This window comes from Gymnoscopelus braueri (genome assembly GCF_963280865.1).
Source record: "Gymnoscopelus braueri genome assembly, chromosome: 7".
Lineage (NCBI taxonomy): Eukaryota > Metazoa > Chordata > Actinopteri > Myctophiformes > Myctophidae > Gymnoscopelus > Gymnoscopelus braueri.
The window spans coordinates 4,395,487-4,414,274 of NC_137608.1; the positions used below are offsets into that span (position 1 = coordinate 4,395,487).

An 18,788-nucleotide genomic window follows, 5' to 3' on the forward strand; every position below is an offset into this window, starting at 1 on the left:
ACAGTGACAATATGTGTGTGTGTGTGTGTGTGTGTGTGTGTGTGTGGGGGGGGGGGGGTCTAGGAATTCCACTACAGGCACAAAAACAAAAGAGTGTCTTCCTTGGCAACCACCACTTATATGACAGTGACACCTCCCCCTACCCACTCAACCAATGAGAGAGCTGACAGGTGGCCAGCCTGTGTTACACAGTTGTGTTATTGTTGTGTGTTTTGTTTAGTTTTGCTCCCTTGGTTGATGTTGTTTGAATTGTCCGTTTTTTGTTTTGTTTGTTTTGTTGTAAATGTATGTATTATTACCTACAAGCGAACAACGTGTTGCTTCGTGACACATTGTGAGCTTACGGATCGGCTAGTTTCACTACATTTCTGGCCACAGAACCCCATCTGAAAAATATGTACATTCATTCGTTCATAAACAAAGAAGGAATCAAAAAAGAGACAAGGTATCTCTACATACATACACACACAGACACAGCATATCCATCCTAACATTATGTGCATGAGGTTTAGAAATAAGGTGCGTGAGCATAGCAGATGGTATTTATACTGTTAATGACATTCGTGCAAGAAGAGTATCAGTGCATGTACTTGAGATGAATCCATTAAGACCGGGAACGCATCTGTGTCATTTTTTGATGCGTGCCGTGCTATGAGCTTGTAGATCTGCTATTTTTGAAAAATCTTGAAAATGTGAGCAAATCTTTGAATATGTATATTTTTTAAAGCGAACATTTGTAACTAAAATCTTTGCTTCTGGGGGTCCCTGGAACAACACATTGAGATGGGGGTCCGCGGCCAAATACATATCTAAAAAGGTTTTCTGAATCCCAACAGTATGTTTCTATATCAGAGGTGCTCCAACTTTTCCATGTCAAGGAGCCCCAAAATGATATGTGTTTGGCTATGGACCCCCATCTCAAAATATGTTGTTCCAGGGACCCCCAGAAGCACAGATCGGAGTGAAAAATGTTCGCTTTAAAACATATGTATTCAAAGATTTGCACAAATGTTCCACGATTTTTCAAAGCTCAGTGCGGCACGAGCTTGTAGATCTGCTATTTTTGAACAGCAAAATAAATCTTAAACTGACACAGATGCATTCCCGGTCTTAAAGGCTTATGATGCAGAGTATCGGCAAGTGTCAAGTTCAACCACATAGTCCACAAAAGGTCGCTCTACTGGTATAATCAACGCAGGTAGGTCCATGAGGAAAGCAAAACTTCCCACACTGACTCAGGGGGAGCCCCGGGATCCAACTGGGAACCTTCCAATTACCAAGCGGCCGCTTTAACCTCCTGAGCCACTTGTATTGTATTGTCATTGTATTGTATATTTTGGGATGCATCGCTCTTGATACTAAAGTTGATACTCAGCATCGGTATCGGGGTCCGATGTCGTCCCTAAAATGCTGGATGGGATATCGGTGACTGTGACGTAATCCAATCCAGTCATATGTAATATGATCATAATCTGCCCAGAGGGAAGGACGCTGGTGAGAAAGGGGTATCGGTGCAACTCTATTGTGTATGGTTGAGTAGAGGGTCTTATCCCCCCCTTCCTACCACCACAAGCCTCTAGAGAGAAAGATGCCCCCCCCACACACACACACACACATCCTCTCTCTCTCTCTCAGCCTCAAGCTCTTGAGTCTTTTTCAATCTCTTTCTCTCACTTCCTCCACTCCCCCACTCTCTCTCTTCTATTGTTCTCATTTGTGTTCTGTTGCTCTCTGTCTTTCCTTTGAATGCCTGCTGTTCTGTAGTCACAAACACACACACACACGCACACATCTCTTATTCCATATTCATAATTAATTCCACATCGTTACATAAACTATGTTTTGGATGGTTTAGATTAGAAGACTATAAACAATGACTTGAAAGGAGACCTTTATCTCTCTGACCAGTAATTTTTTTTTTAAACTGCTCCTGCTTCCACTATTATAGGCCTGCAAATATTTATTATTTGCTTGGCGATTATTCTATCGATTACTTTTTAGATTAATCGAATAATTGAGAAGCACGTTTTTTCAATAATAATTTGATACATCGGCCGGCCATCATTTGACCTTTTTGACGACGTCAGCATTGGGAATTCTGCAGCCAATGTGTCCCGATTTGAATCACTTCAAATCTGCATCCTTATTTATTGGGGCACACATCTTTCAAAAGTAGCTGATTTATAAGCTCACAAGCATGGCAATGCGAAGTCTCAAACTATTAAAAAGGCAAAACTCACAATATTAGATTATATAAGGATAAAAAAGGATTTACAGTATATAATACAGAAATGTCGACCTTCTGAATAGAAAAGTGATGTTAATTTTATGCATAAAAGTTTCACTTTTTGAATTACATTACAGAAAATACAATTACTTATCTAACTTTTTGGAATGCACCTGTACAAATATAATGTATTTGACAGGCATACTATGCCTGCCAAATCTCTCAGACAGAGAAGACCACCCAACATTTCCATACAGGATGCAATGATAAGTGCTATAAACTGTAAAAACATTACCGGTAATAACATTAAGAGCATAATGGTAAACAGCGTCCTAACAGCCTATACAGAGTGGAGGCAGAGGAATGCCTGTAAATGATATCACTGGTTCTCAAAGTGGGGTCGGGGGACCCCCACAGGGGTCCTTGGGGGTTCCCAGCTAAATGAGGAACAGTATAAACACCCTATTTTTCCCAGGGTGTTTCTTAAAGTATTACAACACAAATCCTCTCATATGAGGGTGCCTGGGGGGGGTCTGGGGCCATATTAATTTGGGGGTTCCTTGACGTGAAAATGTTTGTGAACCACTGAATCACGTCAACATAAATAATCCATGACAGAGAGAAAGTGCTTTAACGTGGCGCCCCGCTAGCTCACAGAGGTTAAGAGCACATACCACATAAAACTAAGCTACCGTCCTTGCCCCCCAGCTGGCCCGGGTTCAAATCCCCCCCCCCCCCCCCCCCCCCGAGGCTCTCAGCTGCATGTCCCAACTTTCACTGCCTCTATCTACATTAAAATAATTAACAACAAAAATAAACTGCATCACAATCCCCCTTATCCTACAATACAAAGGACAGTCAGTTCAATTTAAGCCATTAAGGCCTGAGGCGATTCTTAAAAGATTTCAAGATTTTTCAAAAATAGCAGATATACAAGCTCATAGCGCGGCACTCGAGCTTGTATATCTGCTATTTTTGAATAGCCAAAGAAATCTAAAGTGACACAGATGCGTTCCAGGTCTTAATGGGTCAAAAAAAAAAGACTTTCATCTATACCTAGGTATTAAAAAGTCTCTAACTCACAATAATCTTGTCTTGTAGATGAAGGTTTTTGCCATGGTTACCCCCAGCTCTACAGAATAGCAATAAACTTTTGTTTTTATGTTCCTTCAGCCCAAGTTTAAGGTCAGCTTGGAGAACATTAAAGTAATGTCATATGTTAGCCCTGTGGTTCCCAAAGTAAGGTCCGGGGACCCCCCAGGTGTCCTAGAGAAGGGGGGTTCCAGGGCATCCCCAGCAAAAAAATTGCTTTACATTAACCCTATCGGTTAGTTGAAAGTAGCTGATCTACAAGCTCACAGCGCATTGCAAAACGTAGTGAGCCAATTCAAACAAAATATTGAAAAAAACATTGACAAATGGAAAAAAAACATTTTAACAACAAATCTCATATGGGGTCCCCGGAACAAACTCTATTCAGATGGTGGATGAAAATGTTTGAGAACCATTTCATTAGCTGAAATTTGCCTAACCCCAATCTGGGAACCCATTCTGTAAAGAAAAAGGTGTTAAATAGGAACTCTGTTTGGCTCCTCCCCTATTCAGTCCACTTCCTTGCGGGTGATCCTGTGTTTATTCCTACTGACAGCATCACATGTTTAAGGCAGTAGCGCTGAGGGATTAGCCTATAGCCCTACATGGGACGTTACGGGCTTCAACAGGGTGGGTGTGTTTAAAGAAAGACGTCCAAATATTTGCGCCGTTTCAAAACACGCTGCTGGCTAAATAATGCAAAGCAATTTTGCACGGTATAGCTTTCATATGTCAGGATGCATCAACACACACGGGGTCTTCAACGTTTGTCAGGCCAAGGACCCCTTAGCTGAGAGAGACAGATGAAGCAGGGACCCCCACTACATATTGGATTCATGTTAAATGTGTATTTTCAGACATTAAACCCTCAATACTTTGGAAAGTTGACCTTTGGCTCTATACTTGGTCTGCTCTTTTTCCCCTCTACACAAAACCTCTTTACCGAAAATAGCCGCTCTACAAGCTCACAACACGTCGCAGGCCCGCTTGTAGATCTGCTATTTTCGGCTAATGTTCCCCCGAGAATTAATATAAAAAATACATTTCTGTTCACTCAAAGATTTGGCGGCCCCCCTGCAGTATCTCTGAGGACCCCCTAGGGGTCCCAGACCCCCTGTTGAAGACCCCTGGTTACCTATTCTGCACTCATCACTTTTGTCATAAATCATGTAAAGTATATTCCAGGACAGCTACTTTAAAAGACATTTGGACTGTCATTTTCCATGACTGGAAAAGTACATCAATATATTCCATTTTTCCCTGCCCCCACACACACACACACACACACACACACACACAGTAGATTGGATATTCTTTCTGGGTGCACGATAGCGTCGCAAAAGTACATTATATTAAGCCTAAATCCATCGTCTGTCGGGTGGAAACCTCATGTCCAAAACTGTTACTTTTCAGGATTCAAATTCAAAACCAGCAAAAGTAGCAGATCGACAAGCTCAAAACGCGTCGCTTCGTGCTGCGTTTCGAGCCGCGTTTCGAGCTTGTAGATCTGCTACTTTACATGGTTTTGTGTGACGCTGTAGTATGATCAAGTAGGGCGTTAATTAGCACCAACAAAACACTATAACTTAGAATATGGATGGAGATAAGATGTTTATGCCCGACAGCAACAATATAGTTTGTTTTATAAGCATAAAAAACAAAACACATAGGACCAGGAAAATCCTCACTATGTCTAGTTCTCAAATTCTATTTGGCAAGAAAAGTAATACAATTACACACACACACTCTGTCCCTCAGGAAATTAAAGTGTGGTCACCGTGACAAAACAAACGGCAGCACAGCACTTAAGCTGGCTCCAGACCAATCCAAATCGGCCCGATTTTGGGCCGAATTGGCTTCGGGAAGCGTCGGCCAGTCGGTTAGGGGTCCGTCGGGGGGTCCGTCGGGACCTTTTCGGCCGACCCAGAGCCGACCGAACATGTTCAGCTTTTTAGCCGACTGGTAGCGCAGTGGCAGTGACAACAGAGCGCTGTCGGTGTTGCCAGATTATGTGAGAGAAACAAGCGACCATGTCTAAGAAAACCTACATTCACTGTTTCTCGTGAGGGAGAGGGGGAGAGAAAGAGGGGGGAGAAAGAGAGAGAGAGAGGGAAAGAGAGAGAGGAAGGGAGAGAGGGGAGAGAAAGAGAAAGAGAGAGGGGAGGAAGACAGAGAGAAAGAGGGTGGGAGAAAGAAAGTGGGTGAGAGAGAGGGAGATACCAGGAGCGAGGGAGAGAGAGGAACGGAGAAAGCGGGAGGGAGAAAGAAAGGGAGAGACGGAGAGAGAAACGGAGGGAGGGAGAAAGAGCGAGGTAAAAAGCGGCAGAGAGAGAAGGAAAGAAAGAGAGAGGGAGAGACAGAGGGAGAGAAAAAAGGGAGAGTGAAAGATTGAGAGAGAAAGAGCGAGCGAGAGATTGAGGAGACTAGACGGAAAGAGGGAGAGAGAACGAGCAATTAAGTGAATTGCTTTCACCTGCTGCTGCTGTGCGGAGTGTGCTACAGGGCATATCTCCGCCAAGCCAGGGTGACCTACCCAGGCTCATGAAATTCATATTCAGGCATAGTAGCCAATTAGAATGAAATCTGCAAAAACGGACTCATATACTGATACAGAACCATATATTGGCTATATATTATGGCTGTCGGGTGGAAATCTTGTATGTTCCTTTTTTATTATTATTTAAAAACCATTTAAAATCGTGAAAATAGCCAATCTACAAGCTGTAATTATTAATAATTAAGAAATACTATATTTTAAAGAGTGAAAAATCAACTAAAGTCATTATTAGTGCAAGTTCATTCACATTTCATTTCATGAAAATAACTTGTGGGTAAAATACATTCTGTGAATCTAATGTGATTAATGTGACCCCTACTTCAGTCAGTGAAGTCCAGGGCTGAATGTGACATATTGAGACCTATATAACTAAATATTGGTCATTTGCCAACACATTATTTTGTGAAATAAATGGGTAATATTTCACAGATAGTTATACTATTCTTATAATATATTAAAATACAATCATCCTTAACCTTCAAGTTAAATGCATTATTTCCGTGGACTTAAAAATCATTTTTGGACTTAAAAATCTTTATTATTTTTTTGGATGGCCTTCCTGCCCTGGCAGGAAGGCCGGGCAGGGCCTTTGTGCCCTCCAAAAAATTACAACACCAAAGGCCAAGTGGCCTTGCCCCTAAAATGACGAAATTCCAGGCTTGAATGCAATAGATGTACTCTGAGTCTGTTACAAGTAAAAGTCCGGAATTCAACATTTACTTGAGTAAAAGTACTAAAGTATTGGTATAAAAATGTACTTAAAGTACCAAAAGTAAAAGTACAAAAATGTTTGAAAATAGCAGATCTACAAGCTCAGAACGCGTGCATCGCAACACGTTGTGAGCTTGTAGATCTGATATTTTCAAATAGCTTATAGGTATAAAATAGGGCTAAAGTGGTTAATGTATGTTTCATAATGATGTATATCTGCAAAGTAACTAGTAACTAAACATTTCAAATAATTGTTGTGGAGTACAAGTATAGACAATTGGAAATACTCCAGTAAAGTAAAAGTACCTCAAAATTGTACTTAAGTACAGTACTTGAGTAAATGTACTAGTTACTTTACACCACTGCACGTCAGTGAAGAAAAAACGCTGGGAACATCCCTAAGTGGCTTTGCAGGGAAACAAGCCCAAAGTCGCTTATAATAAGCAGACCTGGCAACGCTGGCAGGCTAAAAGTCAAATTAGCACATGAATGGCCAGTCGGCTGACAGACTTAAATGGCAACTTTTGCCAACCGAATACCAGTCTGTTGCAGTCTGGAGTAGTCTGCAATAGTCTGGACGAGTCTGTTTGGTGCGGAGTTGCCTTTATCAGCACACCTGATAAAGTCTCCTACATTATTAGTCCAACAGACAGCTTATATACTGTTTTATGTGCACAGACCCATACTCGAAAAGTATTCAGATATCACTCCAGATTTATATTCAGAATACACCATTATTTGCCAAAAATATATATCAGAAAATAGTGAAATGAAGAGTCTTCTATTAAAAGGACCCTGTTGACACTCCTGGTTCCTATATTGTTTTCTACTATGTCTCCTGGTTCTTACTCTGCCTCCTACCATGTCTCCTGGTTCCTACTTTGTCTCCTGGTTCCTACACTGTCTCCTAGTTCCTATACTGCATACTCTGTCTCCTGACTACTTTGTCTCCTATACTGTCTCCTGGTTCCTAGACTGTCTCCTATACTGTCTCCTGGTTCCTACTTTGTCGCCTAGTTCTTACACTGTCTCCTATACCATCTCCTGGCTTCAGACATCAAGAATGGGCCTTATGAATTAAATAAACAAACAAGAAGCAGTGGGTTAATCTAAATCAAACATGCATGGTACAGTTCAGTACAGTCAGTCCTAGTGCAGAAACAGAGGTCACTTCCTACATCACAGAACAGGGAAACAATGTGTTAGAAGCAGCCTTTCACATTTCACTTGAACCCCACTCATTTCCCCCCTCTCCCTCAAAAGGCCTTGCTTTTTGCCAGGCCACAATTGTAAATAAGAATGTGTACTTTGTTTGTCTTGCCTGGTTAAATTAAGGTTAAAAAAAGGAAAGCAAAGAAAAAAGGATTTATCTGTGTTCCGAGCACAAGTTCATACAGCCAAAACATCAGTGATTCATTCTGGTTTGGGTGAAATCCATGCTAGAGATAGAATCTAAACTTCTACAGACAAAATGCCTGAACTTGAACCGGAATTGAACTCGGTGATGAAAAGAGAGACGACATACAGGCCTGTCACGATTATGAAATGTTACTTGAGGATTAATTCTCGCTCAAATAATTGCGCTCAACGATTTCATTGTGTTTTCTGTTGTTGAACGTTGGAACATTAGGAAAATAAATTACATTTCTGTTTTAGCCTTCGCAAACTAAACGTGCACAGGGCAGACTTTATACTTTATATACTTTCAAAATAACATTAAAAGTGTAAAATAGACAATCTACAAGCTCAAAATGTGTCACATCATGACACGTTTTGAGCTTGTAGATCTGCCATTTCCACTATTTTTGAGGATGTTTGAAAGGATATGAACATTTTCCAACATGGAAATGATTATGATGATTACGCAAAACATAATTGTGATTAACTCAAATAACTTGTGATTAGGCAATTATGTGAAAATTGTGACAGACCTAAGGACATGACTGACATGGTGATTTTCTCAACACTGTTAGCTCCAGTATAACACTGTTAGATGTGCTTAAATATGGAAGGACCAAACGTAATAATCGTTTCAATAAAACGGTCAATAATCACTGTATGAATGATATTCTTTTCAGTCTGCTCTGATGCTCACACACACACACACACACACACACACACACAGTGTTTCTTGTTTGTTTGTTTATTTAATTCATAAGGCCAGAGTACTTGAAAAGGTAAGAAAATCGAAAAATCGCTGGCAGTGGGTGCACGCAGCAAGAAATATGTCTGGCAGTAAAAGTGTTAATGGACAGGTGCGTTGGAGGAGGCAGAATATGAGCAAGGCAAAAAAAGAGGAATCCTGCATGCTGTCTTCACTTACAGCCAAAAAAGGTTTATTAGATGTACAACGTTTCGGTCGCTTGGACCTTCATCATGTTGCACTAGGTATGTTGGCTGGGGTGATATATATTATGCCGGAGGGTGACGTATAGACCTAAATGACTGTTGTACGGGTTTGTACTGTATTGTGGACAAGGACCAGCTGCATACATACACAATACACTACAAGTGTATTGTATTGTGTATGTATGCAGCTGGTCCTTGTCTCCAAGACAAATTTCTCCCAAGGCAGACAAAATAAAGTAACCTTGAACCTTGAACATCTACAGTAATAAACCTTTTTTTTGGCTGTAAGTGAAGAAGACAGTGTGCGGTAGGGGTGTGCCGATATATCGTCCCGCGATATATCGCGATACGTTTTCGTGACGATATGTATCGTTTTGGATTTTTTTTTCAAAGGGTGACAACATGTTGTTTTTTTTCGGGTCAGGTGTCACACTATTGCCCTATTTGGATTAAAAACGGCTATTGTAGCTGAAAAGCTACAAGTTTGCATGTCTGAATAATGCAAAAACAGAATTATTTGTTTGCATTTGCTTTTTTTCTCCCCCATATATTTTCATAATAAAAAAGTGCGTATCGTATCGAAATCGTATCGAAGTTGTGAGCCCAATATCGTATTGTATCGTTTCGTGAAATGAGTGTATCGGCACACCCCTAGTGTGCGGGACTCCTCTTTTTGCCTTTCTCAGGAATAGTGACAGCACATTCCCCTACTACCACACTGGGTTCTCTACATCGGGTCTGGGTCTGTAACTCCCGAGAGTGTACAATGGGTTATCTATGGGACCCCAATCCACTGTAAAATAGAGTTAATGTTGGGTTCATTTGGTTCCACATTTGTACACTGCTCTCAGAGTTACAGTCCCGTTAAGGGTGCACTGCATTTGTACCTCTAGTGGTCTCTGGACCATATGTTGAGAAACAGTGCCCTACCACACACACACACACACACACACACACACACACGTGAAAACGCTGACTAAAACGTTACTCATGACTCATGATAAACACATTAACACGAGTCACGATAAACACAGTAACACACGAGCAGCACTGCAACATGAAGCCAGGTTAGTGAAACCAGCTCCACTTTAACCCATTGAGACCGGGAACGCATCTGTGTGTGTCATTTTAAGATTTATTTGGGCTATTCAAAAATAGCAGATCTACAAGCTCATAGCGCGGCACCGAGCTTGTAGATCTGCTATTTTTGAAAAATCTTGAAAGTTTGTGCAAATCTTTGAATATACATATTTTCTAAAGCGAACATTTTTAACTCAAATATTTGCTTCTGGGGGGAAACATATTTTGAGATGGGTAGAATCCCCCAGAAGCAAAGATTTGAGTTTAAAAAAAAGAAAAATAGCAGATCTACATGCTCATGAGCTTGTATATCTGCTATTTTTGAATAGCCAAAGCAATCTTAAAATGACACGGATGCGTTCCCGGTCTTAATGGCTTAAACTGTTTTGTCGCGTAAGATGAGCGAGTTGCATTGTGGGTGAAGTTGACAACAATGAGTAATAATAACACTCCAGCGCTTAAGACGGCCAACCCGTCACACCCTCTTCTCTCATGTTACGAGAGCTTTGTGTCGAGTCGACAGGAGAGGGGAAAAACAAAGACAAGCGAGAGAAAGAAAAAACTGAGAAAAATAAACAATGGCAGGATAAAATGAAGACACTAGAGACTGACTAATGACAGGATCTCCCAGTCAGTCAGTCAGTCGGTCTCTGCTCTCCCACTCACGCCGAGTACAGGAGCGCGGTTAAATAATGAATTGTCTCACATTTTATATAAGTCCTCTGTTCCACTTTCTGTTCAGAGTGACAAGCTAGTCTTTTGTCTGCACAGCTAGGCAGCTGTGTACACGCAGCAAAAATGTATCACTCTGTGTGTGTACACTGTACACACACACACACAGCTCCTAGCTACGACCAACAGAGAGCGAGAGAGAGAGAGAGAGAGAGAGAGAGAACACGTCAGATGACAAGCTATCAGACAAAGAGAGGAACATAGAGACGGAGTAGAAATTGAAAAGTCCCCCGAAACCATCCTTCTTCCTGCAGTCAGACAAAGACGTGCTCGACAGTGGAGACAGACAGACAGACAGACTGTGTGAGTCATGGAGGAAAGACACGTCACTGGGATGTTTAAAATGTGCTTCTCCGTCTCCCGAGTGAAGCTTATCTCAGTGGCCAAGATCTGGATTGACCAAGATATGTCTACTAGCATGCAGACGTTACTCTATATCTTAGTCACTACTTGTTTTCATGTTTTTTTGTTTCTTTTTCTCGACCACAGAGGTTAAGAATGCAATTTAGATTGGATGACATTTAGACATATGTTAGGTTCATTGTTTACCTGGCGGGCCATAGTTTCAAATGTACAGGCTTGTTAGTTAGATAGCGTGTCGTTTATAGACAGATGGTAGTTAGGTTCAAACTTCATTGTTTACCTGGGATATCTTAGTTTCTTTGAGGCACTACAATGTTCTCTCTGCACTCTACTTATGTGGCTATTTACCTTAAATCCTCTAATATTGACCAATCAATAAAAAAACGGGTCTCTATTAATGACCGGGGGCGTTGTTGAAACAAGCAATTAAAAGCCTCTCTTTTAATACAAGCCTCTTTTTGTACAATACAATAATAATACAAGACTTTTTTTTTTATAAAAATAGAAATATAGGCCTCTCTCTTATATATGCCTCCTTTCAATAAAAACCTGGTACCCACTATACAGTTGAAACAAATAAAAGCCTGGGTCACTATTAGAGGATTTACGGTACCTTGTTTACTGACTAGAGTTCATTCATGCTTAATGTTTATTCCGATCCTCGCACCTGTAAGTCGTCATTTAGAGCGTCTGCTAAATGCCTAAATAGTCATCTCTCATCTCATTCTCCCCTGAACGACACACTCATGTGATGTCAGACCATGTGTGTGTACGCGTTTGTTTACGACGTTCTGTGTGGGATAATGGCAGACCTGGGGTCAGTTACGTCTACACACCACCACCACTCCAGACTGTGTGCTGTCTGTCCAGACCACTGACTGACCTCCTATCTGGTACAAACGCCTCCGCAATAAGCGATAGAACAGGAGTTTCACTGAGATTACATCAGCCCCCACACACACACACACACACACACACACACACACACACACACACACACACACACACACACACACACACACACACACACACACACACACACACACACACACACACACACACACACACACACACACACACACACACACACACACACACACACACACACACACACACACACACACACACTAGTGGCTGCTGCTACTCGGCTCTACTTTTTGTTTTCATGTAACAACAGTGGTGGAAGAAGTACCCAGATATTTTCGATAAGTAAAAGTAGCAATATACCACAATATAAAAATACTCTGTTACAAGTAAAAGGCCTGTGTTGAAAATGTTACTTGAGTAGAAGTACAAAGGTGTTGGCATCAAAATATACTTAAAGTACCAAAAGTAAAAGGACTAATGTTTGAAAATAGCAGATCTACAAGCTCACAACGCGCCGCAATGCGACGCGTTGCGAGCTTGTAAATAGCCTATGTATAAAATAGGGCTAAAGTGGTTAATGTATGCTTTATAATATACTAATTTATACCTGCAAAGTAACTAGTAACTCAAGCTTTCAAATAATTGTAGTGGTGGAAGTGAAGTAGAAGTAAAAGTATTGCAAATTGGAAATACTCTACTAAAGTAAAAAGTAACTCAAAATTGTACTTAAGTACATGTACTTAAGTTACTTTCCACCACTGTGTAACAACAACAACAACATTGAGTCTAGTTCCGGCATGAATGGATAAAAACTGACCATTATAATGCTCTCTCTCTCTCTCTCTCTCTCTAGCCATTGTTTGCCACCATGCTACCTTGTTGAACCGGACTCCATTATTGTCGTCTCAAACAGACCAGTGTCCACACATTCATGCTGGGAAAGAGAACTGATCACAGATCAGTCTGATGACTTATTTGAGTGCTGTAACGGTACCTTTATGTACACATCTGAGTCTGCTATTCGTAACCAAATGTAGGCTGTGCTACTAAATTATATATGCTAATACAGTATATACATGCCATTACCATATATCACTTGCCTCTAGTCATAGAGTAGAGTGAGTGTCTTACTAGGTGTTGCATTGTGTCACGTGGCCAATGTCAATGTACCTCAAGACATAACAGCCATTACTGCAGGGGTCTTCAGCGTTTTTTTCAGGCCAAGGACCCCCTAGCTGAGAGGGGGATGAAGCAGGGACCCCCCACTACATATTGTATTCATGTTAATGTGTGTTTTCAGACACTTGAAACCTTCAATACTTTGTAAACTTGACCGTTGGCTCTGTACTTGGTCGGATCGTTTTTCCCTCTACACCAAACCTCTTTGCTGAAAATAGTAGATCTACAAGCTCACAACACCTCGCAGCGCGAGGCGTTGTAGATCGGCTATTTTCGGCAAATGTTCTCCTCAGAATAGGGACGATAGGGTTCAAGTGGTTAGTGTAAAATAAAAGTCCCTACCACACAAAGATTTGGTGGCCCCCCTGTAGTTACTCTGGAGGACCCCCTAGGGGGTAACACTGTGTGAAACAGTGAGGTTTAAGCTTCAGAAAACCTCTGCTGTGCCGTGGTGGTGTGGTGACAAAACCTTTCTTCTCCCGGTTAATTAGGAGTGAGCTGCTCCCATTCCCATGCCGTTTCTCTTTCCAAATCTAATGTAAACAACCCCACACACACTCCCACACACACTGCCCTTCCTATGAGCCACAGAGGAAGTGATTACGACCACAGGCACACTGAAACACAACAGGAGACACACACACAAACACACACACACACACACACACGTATTAAATACTTCTGAAGCAACATCAACATTTTAGGAGGCGATTTTATGATTGCCATTTTTTGCTATTCTTAACCCTAGCCTACAGCTGGAAATCGCCGATCTACGGTTTATAGATCTGATGCATTATTAAGTATAATAAAATCAGTCTTAACTCCAACCCCACCTTTAAACCTAACCTCTAAAATGCCTGACCCTAACCCCACCCTGAAGTTTGTCCTAATTGTAAACCTAACTCTCATTTTGACCATGAAAGACAACCACTTCTCTTGTGAGGACCAGGACAATTGTACTCTCTCTGTCTGTTTCTCAAATTCTACTATATACACCCGTGGGGACATTTGGCGATCACAAGGAAAGTAGTAAAAGTAGCAATACCACAATATAAAACTACTCTGTTACAAGTAAAAGGCCTGTGTTCAAAATGTTACTTGTGTAAAAGTACAAAAGTATTGGCATCAAAATATACTTAAAGTACCAAAAGTAAAAGTACTATTATGTTTGAAAATAGACGATCTACAAGCTCACAACGTGTCGCGATGAGACACGTTGTGAGCTTGTAGATCGGCTATTTTCAAATAGCCTAGGTATAAAATAGGGCTTAAGTAGTCAATAATATAATAATAATTTATATGTGCAAAGTAACTTGTAACTAAAGTTTTCAAATAATTGTAGTGGAGTAAAAGTACAATATTTGCCTCTGAGATGTAGTGGAGTAGAAGTAAAAGTGGAAATACTCCAGTAACGTAAAAAATACCTCAAAAGTATACTCAAGTACTATATTTGAGCTACTTTTGACCACTGACAAACACACACACACACACACACACACACACACACACACACACACACACACAGTTGCTAAATCTATCCAGGCTTCTCACAGATCAACATGTATAAATGAAAACCAAGCTAATTATGAGTTGATCTAATAGGATTAACTAACACTGACTGCAGCAGGACAGGGTTGATGGGAAGTGTTTGGACTTGATTCCGTGCTAATTAATCTCCCCCCACAACATTAATCTGAACACAGATGCATTCCCTCTCATTTAGGGGCTTTTGGGCACAGAGAGAGAGAGAGGCCGATATCGCCTTGTAATTAAATTCCTCGCAGCCCAACGCAGCGTGGCCTTGTATCCACAAAGAATGTGTGTTCAGTGGGAAATAAACAGGAAAATCTCTCCCAACTTTTGGGCCCACAAACTCTGGTCCACAACACAGGTTGATTATATAACCCCACAATACTATTTATTATGGTACAGTAGGCCGGACGGAAGACTATTATACACACATACACACACACACGTCACTTGTCTTACCCACAAGTCAGCTTATAGTTCTGCTATTTCTGGCCTGCGACACCGGCATAGAGAAAATCAGTTTTACCCATAAAAACAAATCATTTCTCTAGCAGAGATCAGGGAAATTGTATCAAATTCTAATATATTAGGGACATTTTTCATGTCAAGGACCCCCAAATGAATATGTACTTTGCTGCGGACCCCCATCTGAAAATATTGTGTGTCAGGGAACCCCCATACAAGATTTGTGTTTTTCAAATGTTTCAAAATCATTGGATTTTTAATAGCAGATATACAAGCTCACATGTCACAGTGAGATGTATGTGGGGTTTAAGTGGTAGAAATGTCGCTGGGGACCTTCTTGGACCCCTTTCGATGACCCCTGTGCTGTGGGGGGTCCCCGGACCCCACTTTGAGAAGCACTGGCCCATAGTAACTCAAGTGTCATTCACACACACACACACAGTATTGTTAAGCAGTTGTAAACAAAGCGGGCAGGCAGGCTATATCCACTAAGGGGAAACACAAGCGAGCTGACACAAATAATCACTGAAATTAGACAACAAAGAAATCTGTGACTGTCAAGCTTCCTCTTTCACCCTCGCCACAGACAGTCTCTCTCTCTCACACATACACAGTGGCCACAAAGATGAGCCACAAGCACGGGCTTCTTTATTCTAGAGACCCAGACGCCATTTATATGTCCTAAACAAAGCGTCAACCTGGCTGTTACAGATGTTATAGCGTTCAGAATGACTCCTATAAACATCTGGAGCAGGCAGTGGAAACCACAGAGCTACTTGAGAGACTCTCAGGCGACAGTGGTGGCACGTCACACCGACATGTGTGCACCTATCGAATTGCGTGCCTCTAGAGGTGGCTGCTTTGCCATGTCGGTTGTGTTTCGTGGTCATCGTCAGTGGTGGAAAAATGTACTCCCAATGTTTTACTTAAGTAAAAGTATCAATACCGTAATGTAGAAATACTCAGTTACAAGTGAAAGGAATTCTAAATGTACGAGTAAACGTACAAAAGTATTGGTATCAAAATGTACTTAAAGGACCAAAAGTACTCATTATGCAGAATGTCTAATTTCACACGTTTTCAAATGTATGAAATGTGTAATTTCAATGAATTGAGTAAGGACCCCAATGGAAACAAGCCATAGTGCTTTCGTGGGTTTAAAATCCTCATAACATACCTTGTATTGAACTGTACTTCCCTGTGCTTGTCTTTGCAAACTGTAAAGTATTCAATCAATCAATACCAAACTTTTGAAAATAGCAGATCTACAAGCTCACAACATGTGAGTAAGTAAGTAAAAGTATTGAAAATAGGAAATACTCCAGTAAAGTAAAAAACACCTCAAAATTGTACTTTAAGTACAGTACTTGAGAAATTAGTACATGCACTTAGTTACTTTACACCATTGGCCATCACCATAGCATCATATTGGGACATAATTCGACATTCTATTAAATACAAAAAATGAAGTCAGCCTTGTGTATGTTAACTTGGGAACCTAAAGCTGGAAAAGCCTAACATATGGAGTCACCGAATTCAACGTGTCACCGGCGTTGATGTAACACCAACACAACCTCTCCTATCCTCCCTCTCGGCACCGCCAAAAATAATCTACTTTATCCCGTTTCAAATGAATTAAAAAACGTTCGTGGAACAAAAAGCGAACATTGACAACAGACGCTCGCTTGTTTAAACAAGAGCCGACGTTCCGTGTCGAAGAAAACAAACCAAACAAAAACAAAACCATCGAGGCTCTTCTCCCGTGGCTTTCATATTCCTATTCAAGCTGGAAACGGTTCAACAAAGACAAACAGAACCAGACGAATGGTGTCTTACCTGTGAGAAACAACACGGGGAGCACATGATGCTGTTACTGTGGAAGAAATGTCGAGAAAACACACCGAAAGAGCAGCGTGTGTCCAACTAACTGCTGCTCTCTCTATCCAACCTCCTCCCTCCACTGTCTCTCTGTGTGTGTGTGTGTGTGTCTGTCTCTCTCTCTCAACTGTCTCTCTGTGTGTGTGTGTCTCTCTCTCTCTCTCTCTCTCTCTCTCTCTCTCTCTCTCTCTCTCTCTCTCTCTCTCTCCCTCTCCCTCTCTCTCTCTCTGTCTTTCCCTCTCTCTCCTACCACCTTCTTTCTCTATCTCTCTCTCTCTCTCTCTCTCTCTCTCTGTGTGTCTTTCCCTCTTTCTCTCCTACCACTCTCTCTCTGACTGTGTATATGTGTGTGTGTGTGTGTGTGTGTGTGTGTGTGTGTGTGTCTCTCTCTCTCTCTCTCTCTCTCTCTCTCTCTCTCTCTCTCTCTCTCTCTCTCTCTCTCTCTCTCTCCCCCTCTCTCCCCCCCCCTCTCTGTTACTCCCTCACTGTGTCATGATGACGTAGGCTACATAAAAATCCAGTCAAGCAGAATCCCCCCCTAGAAAATAAATATAGGTTATGTAGGGCTAGTGCTATATTATACAGAAATAACACTGTGGCCATGGAGGGAAATTATATTTGGAATGGCACAAAATAGTAGGCTATACCAAACTACTTTGTGAAAACACATGAAGACCTATTTTACGCGTTCCAAGACAAAATATACATGTGAAATACCTGACTGCAATTCCTTAACTTTACCTTAGTTATTACACATAGGCATTACTGGTGATTAGGCCTACTTATCCAAAATATATTACTATTATTTCATTATTTCTGTTGCTTTCACAACATATTCACAACTAGAGTGCTTAGAACGTAGAAGTTCTAAACAACGATGCACTGTGTGAGCCTAAAGTGTTACACTTAACACTTGAGTGTTAAGTGTCTTTGCTCCAGGACATTGTGACACTTTTAGACCAGGGCTGGGGTGTGAACCAATAGGGACCTTTTGTTTCCCCAGACGGCCTCAGTCTCTGGTCTGCCCACTCAGCTATGGGTTGGATGTGTGTATGTATGGATGTATGGATGGATGTGTGTACAGTGACATAATTCACTGATCTGACTGTTCTGTAGTGGTGGAAAAAGAACCCAATTTGTTTACTTAAGTAAAAGTATCAATACTGCAATTGTAGAAATACTCTGTTACAAGTCAAAGTCCGGAATTCAAAATGTACTTGAGTAAAAATATAAAAGCGTTGGCATCAATATGCAATAAAAGTACCAAAAGTAAAAGTACTCACTGTGCAGAATGTCCCATTTCAAGTTTTCAAGTGTATAAACATCTTTTGAAAATAACAGATCTACAAGCTCACAATACGTCGCATCGCAACGCATTGTGAGCATGTAGATCGTCTATTTTCAAGTGCTTAATGTATGTTTTGTAATAATACTCAAAATCTACAAAGTAAATAGTAACTAAAGTTTTCAAAAGATTGTAGTGGAGTAAAAGTACAATATTTGCCTCTGAGATGTAGTGGAGTAGAAGTAAAAGTATTGGACATTGGAAATACTAAGTAAAGTACAAATACCTCAAAATTGTACTCAAGTACAGTACTTAAGTAAATGTTACTTTACACCACCGCTGTTCTGTACATTATGTTTCTCATCCAACCCTCCATACTTCACACAAGCACTGAAGTAGCCTCCAACATGCAGCACGTCATGCTAGTGTTTCAGATGAGAGAAGACTTGCTTCAGCCAACAGTAAGACACGGC

The 18,788-nt window shown here is 41.0% G+C and overlaps 1 protein-coding gene across 2 annotated transcripts in view; it reads right to left on the minus strand.

Annotated features, from left to right (window-relative positions):
- The window catches only part of serinc5 (serine incorporator 5), a 47,420-nt gene extending 30,181 nt beyond the window's left edge, over positions 1-17,239 (minus strand). Inside the window, exon 1 of one of the 2 annotated variants that reach the window (XM_080434389.1) lies at positions 16,989-17,239. In XM_080434389.1, coding sequence (XP_080290515.1) covers positions 16,989-17,015 — 27 coding nt within the window. In that variant the 5' untranslated portion in view covers positions 17,016-17,239. The remainder of the gene's footprint in view (positions 1-16,988) is intronic. The other variant, XM_080434388.1, reaches the window with a different exon arrangement.
- Between the last annotated feature and the right edge of the window lie 1,549 nt (positions 17,240-18,788).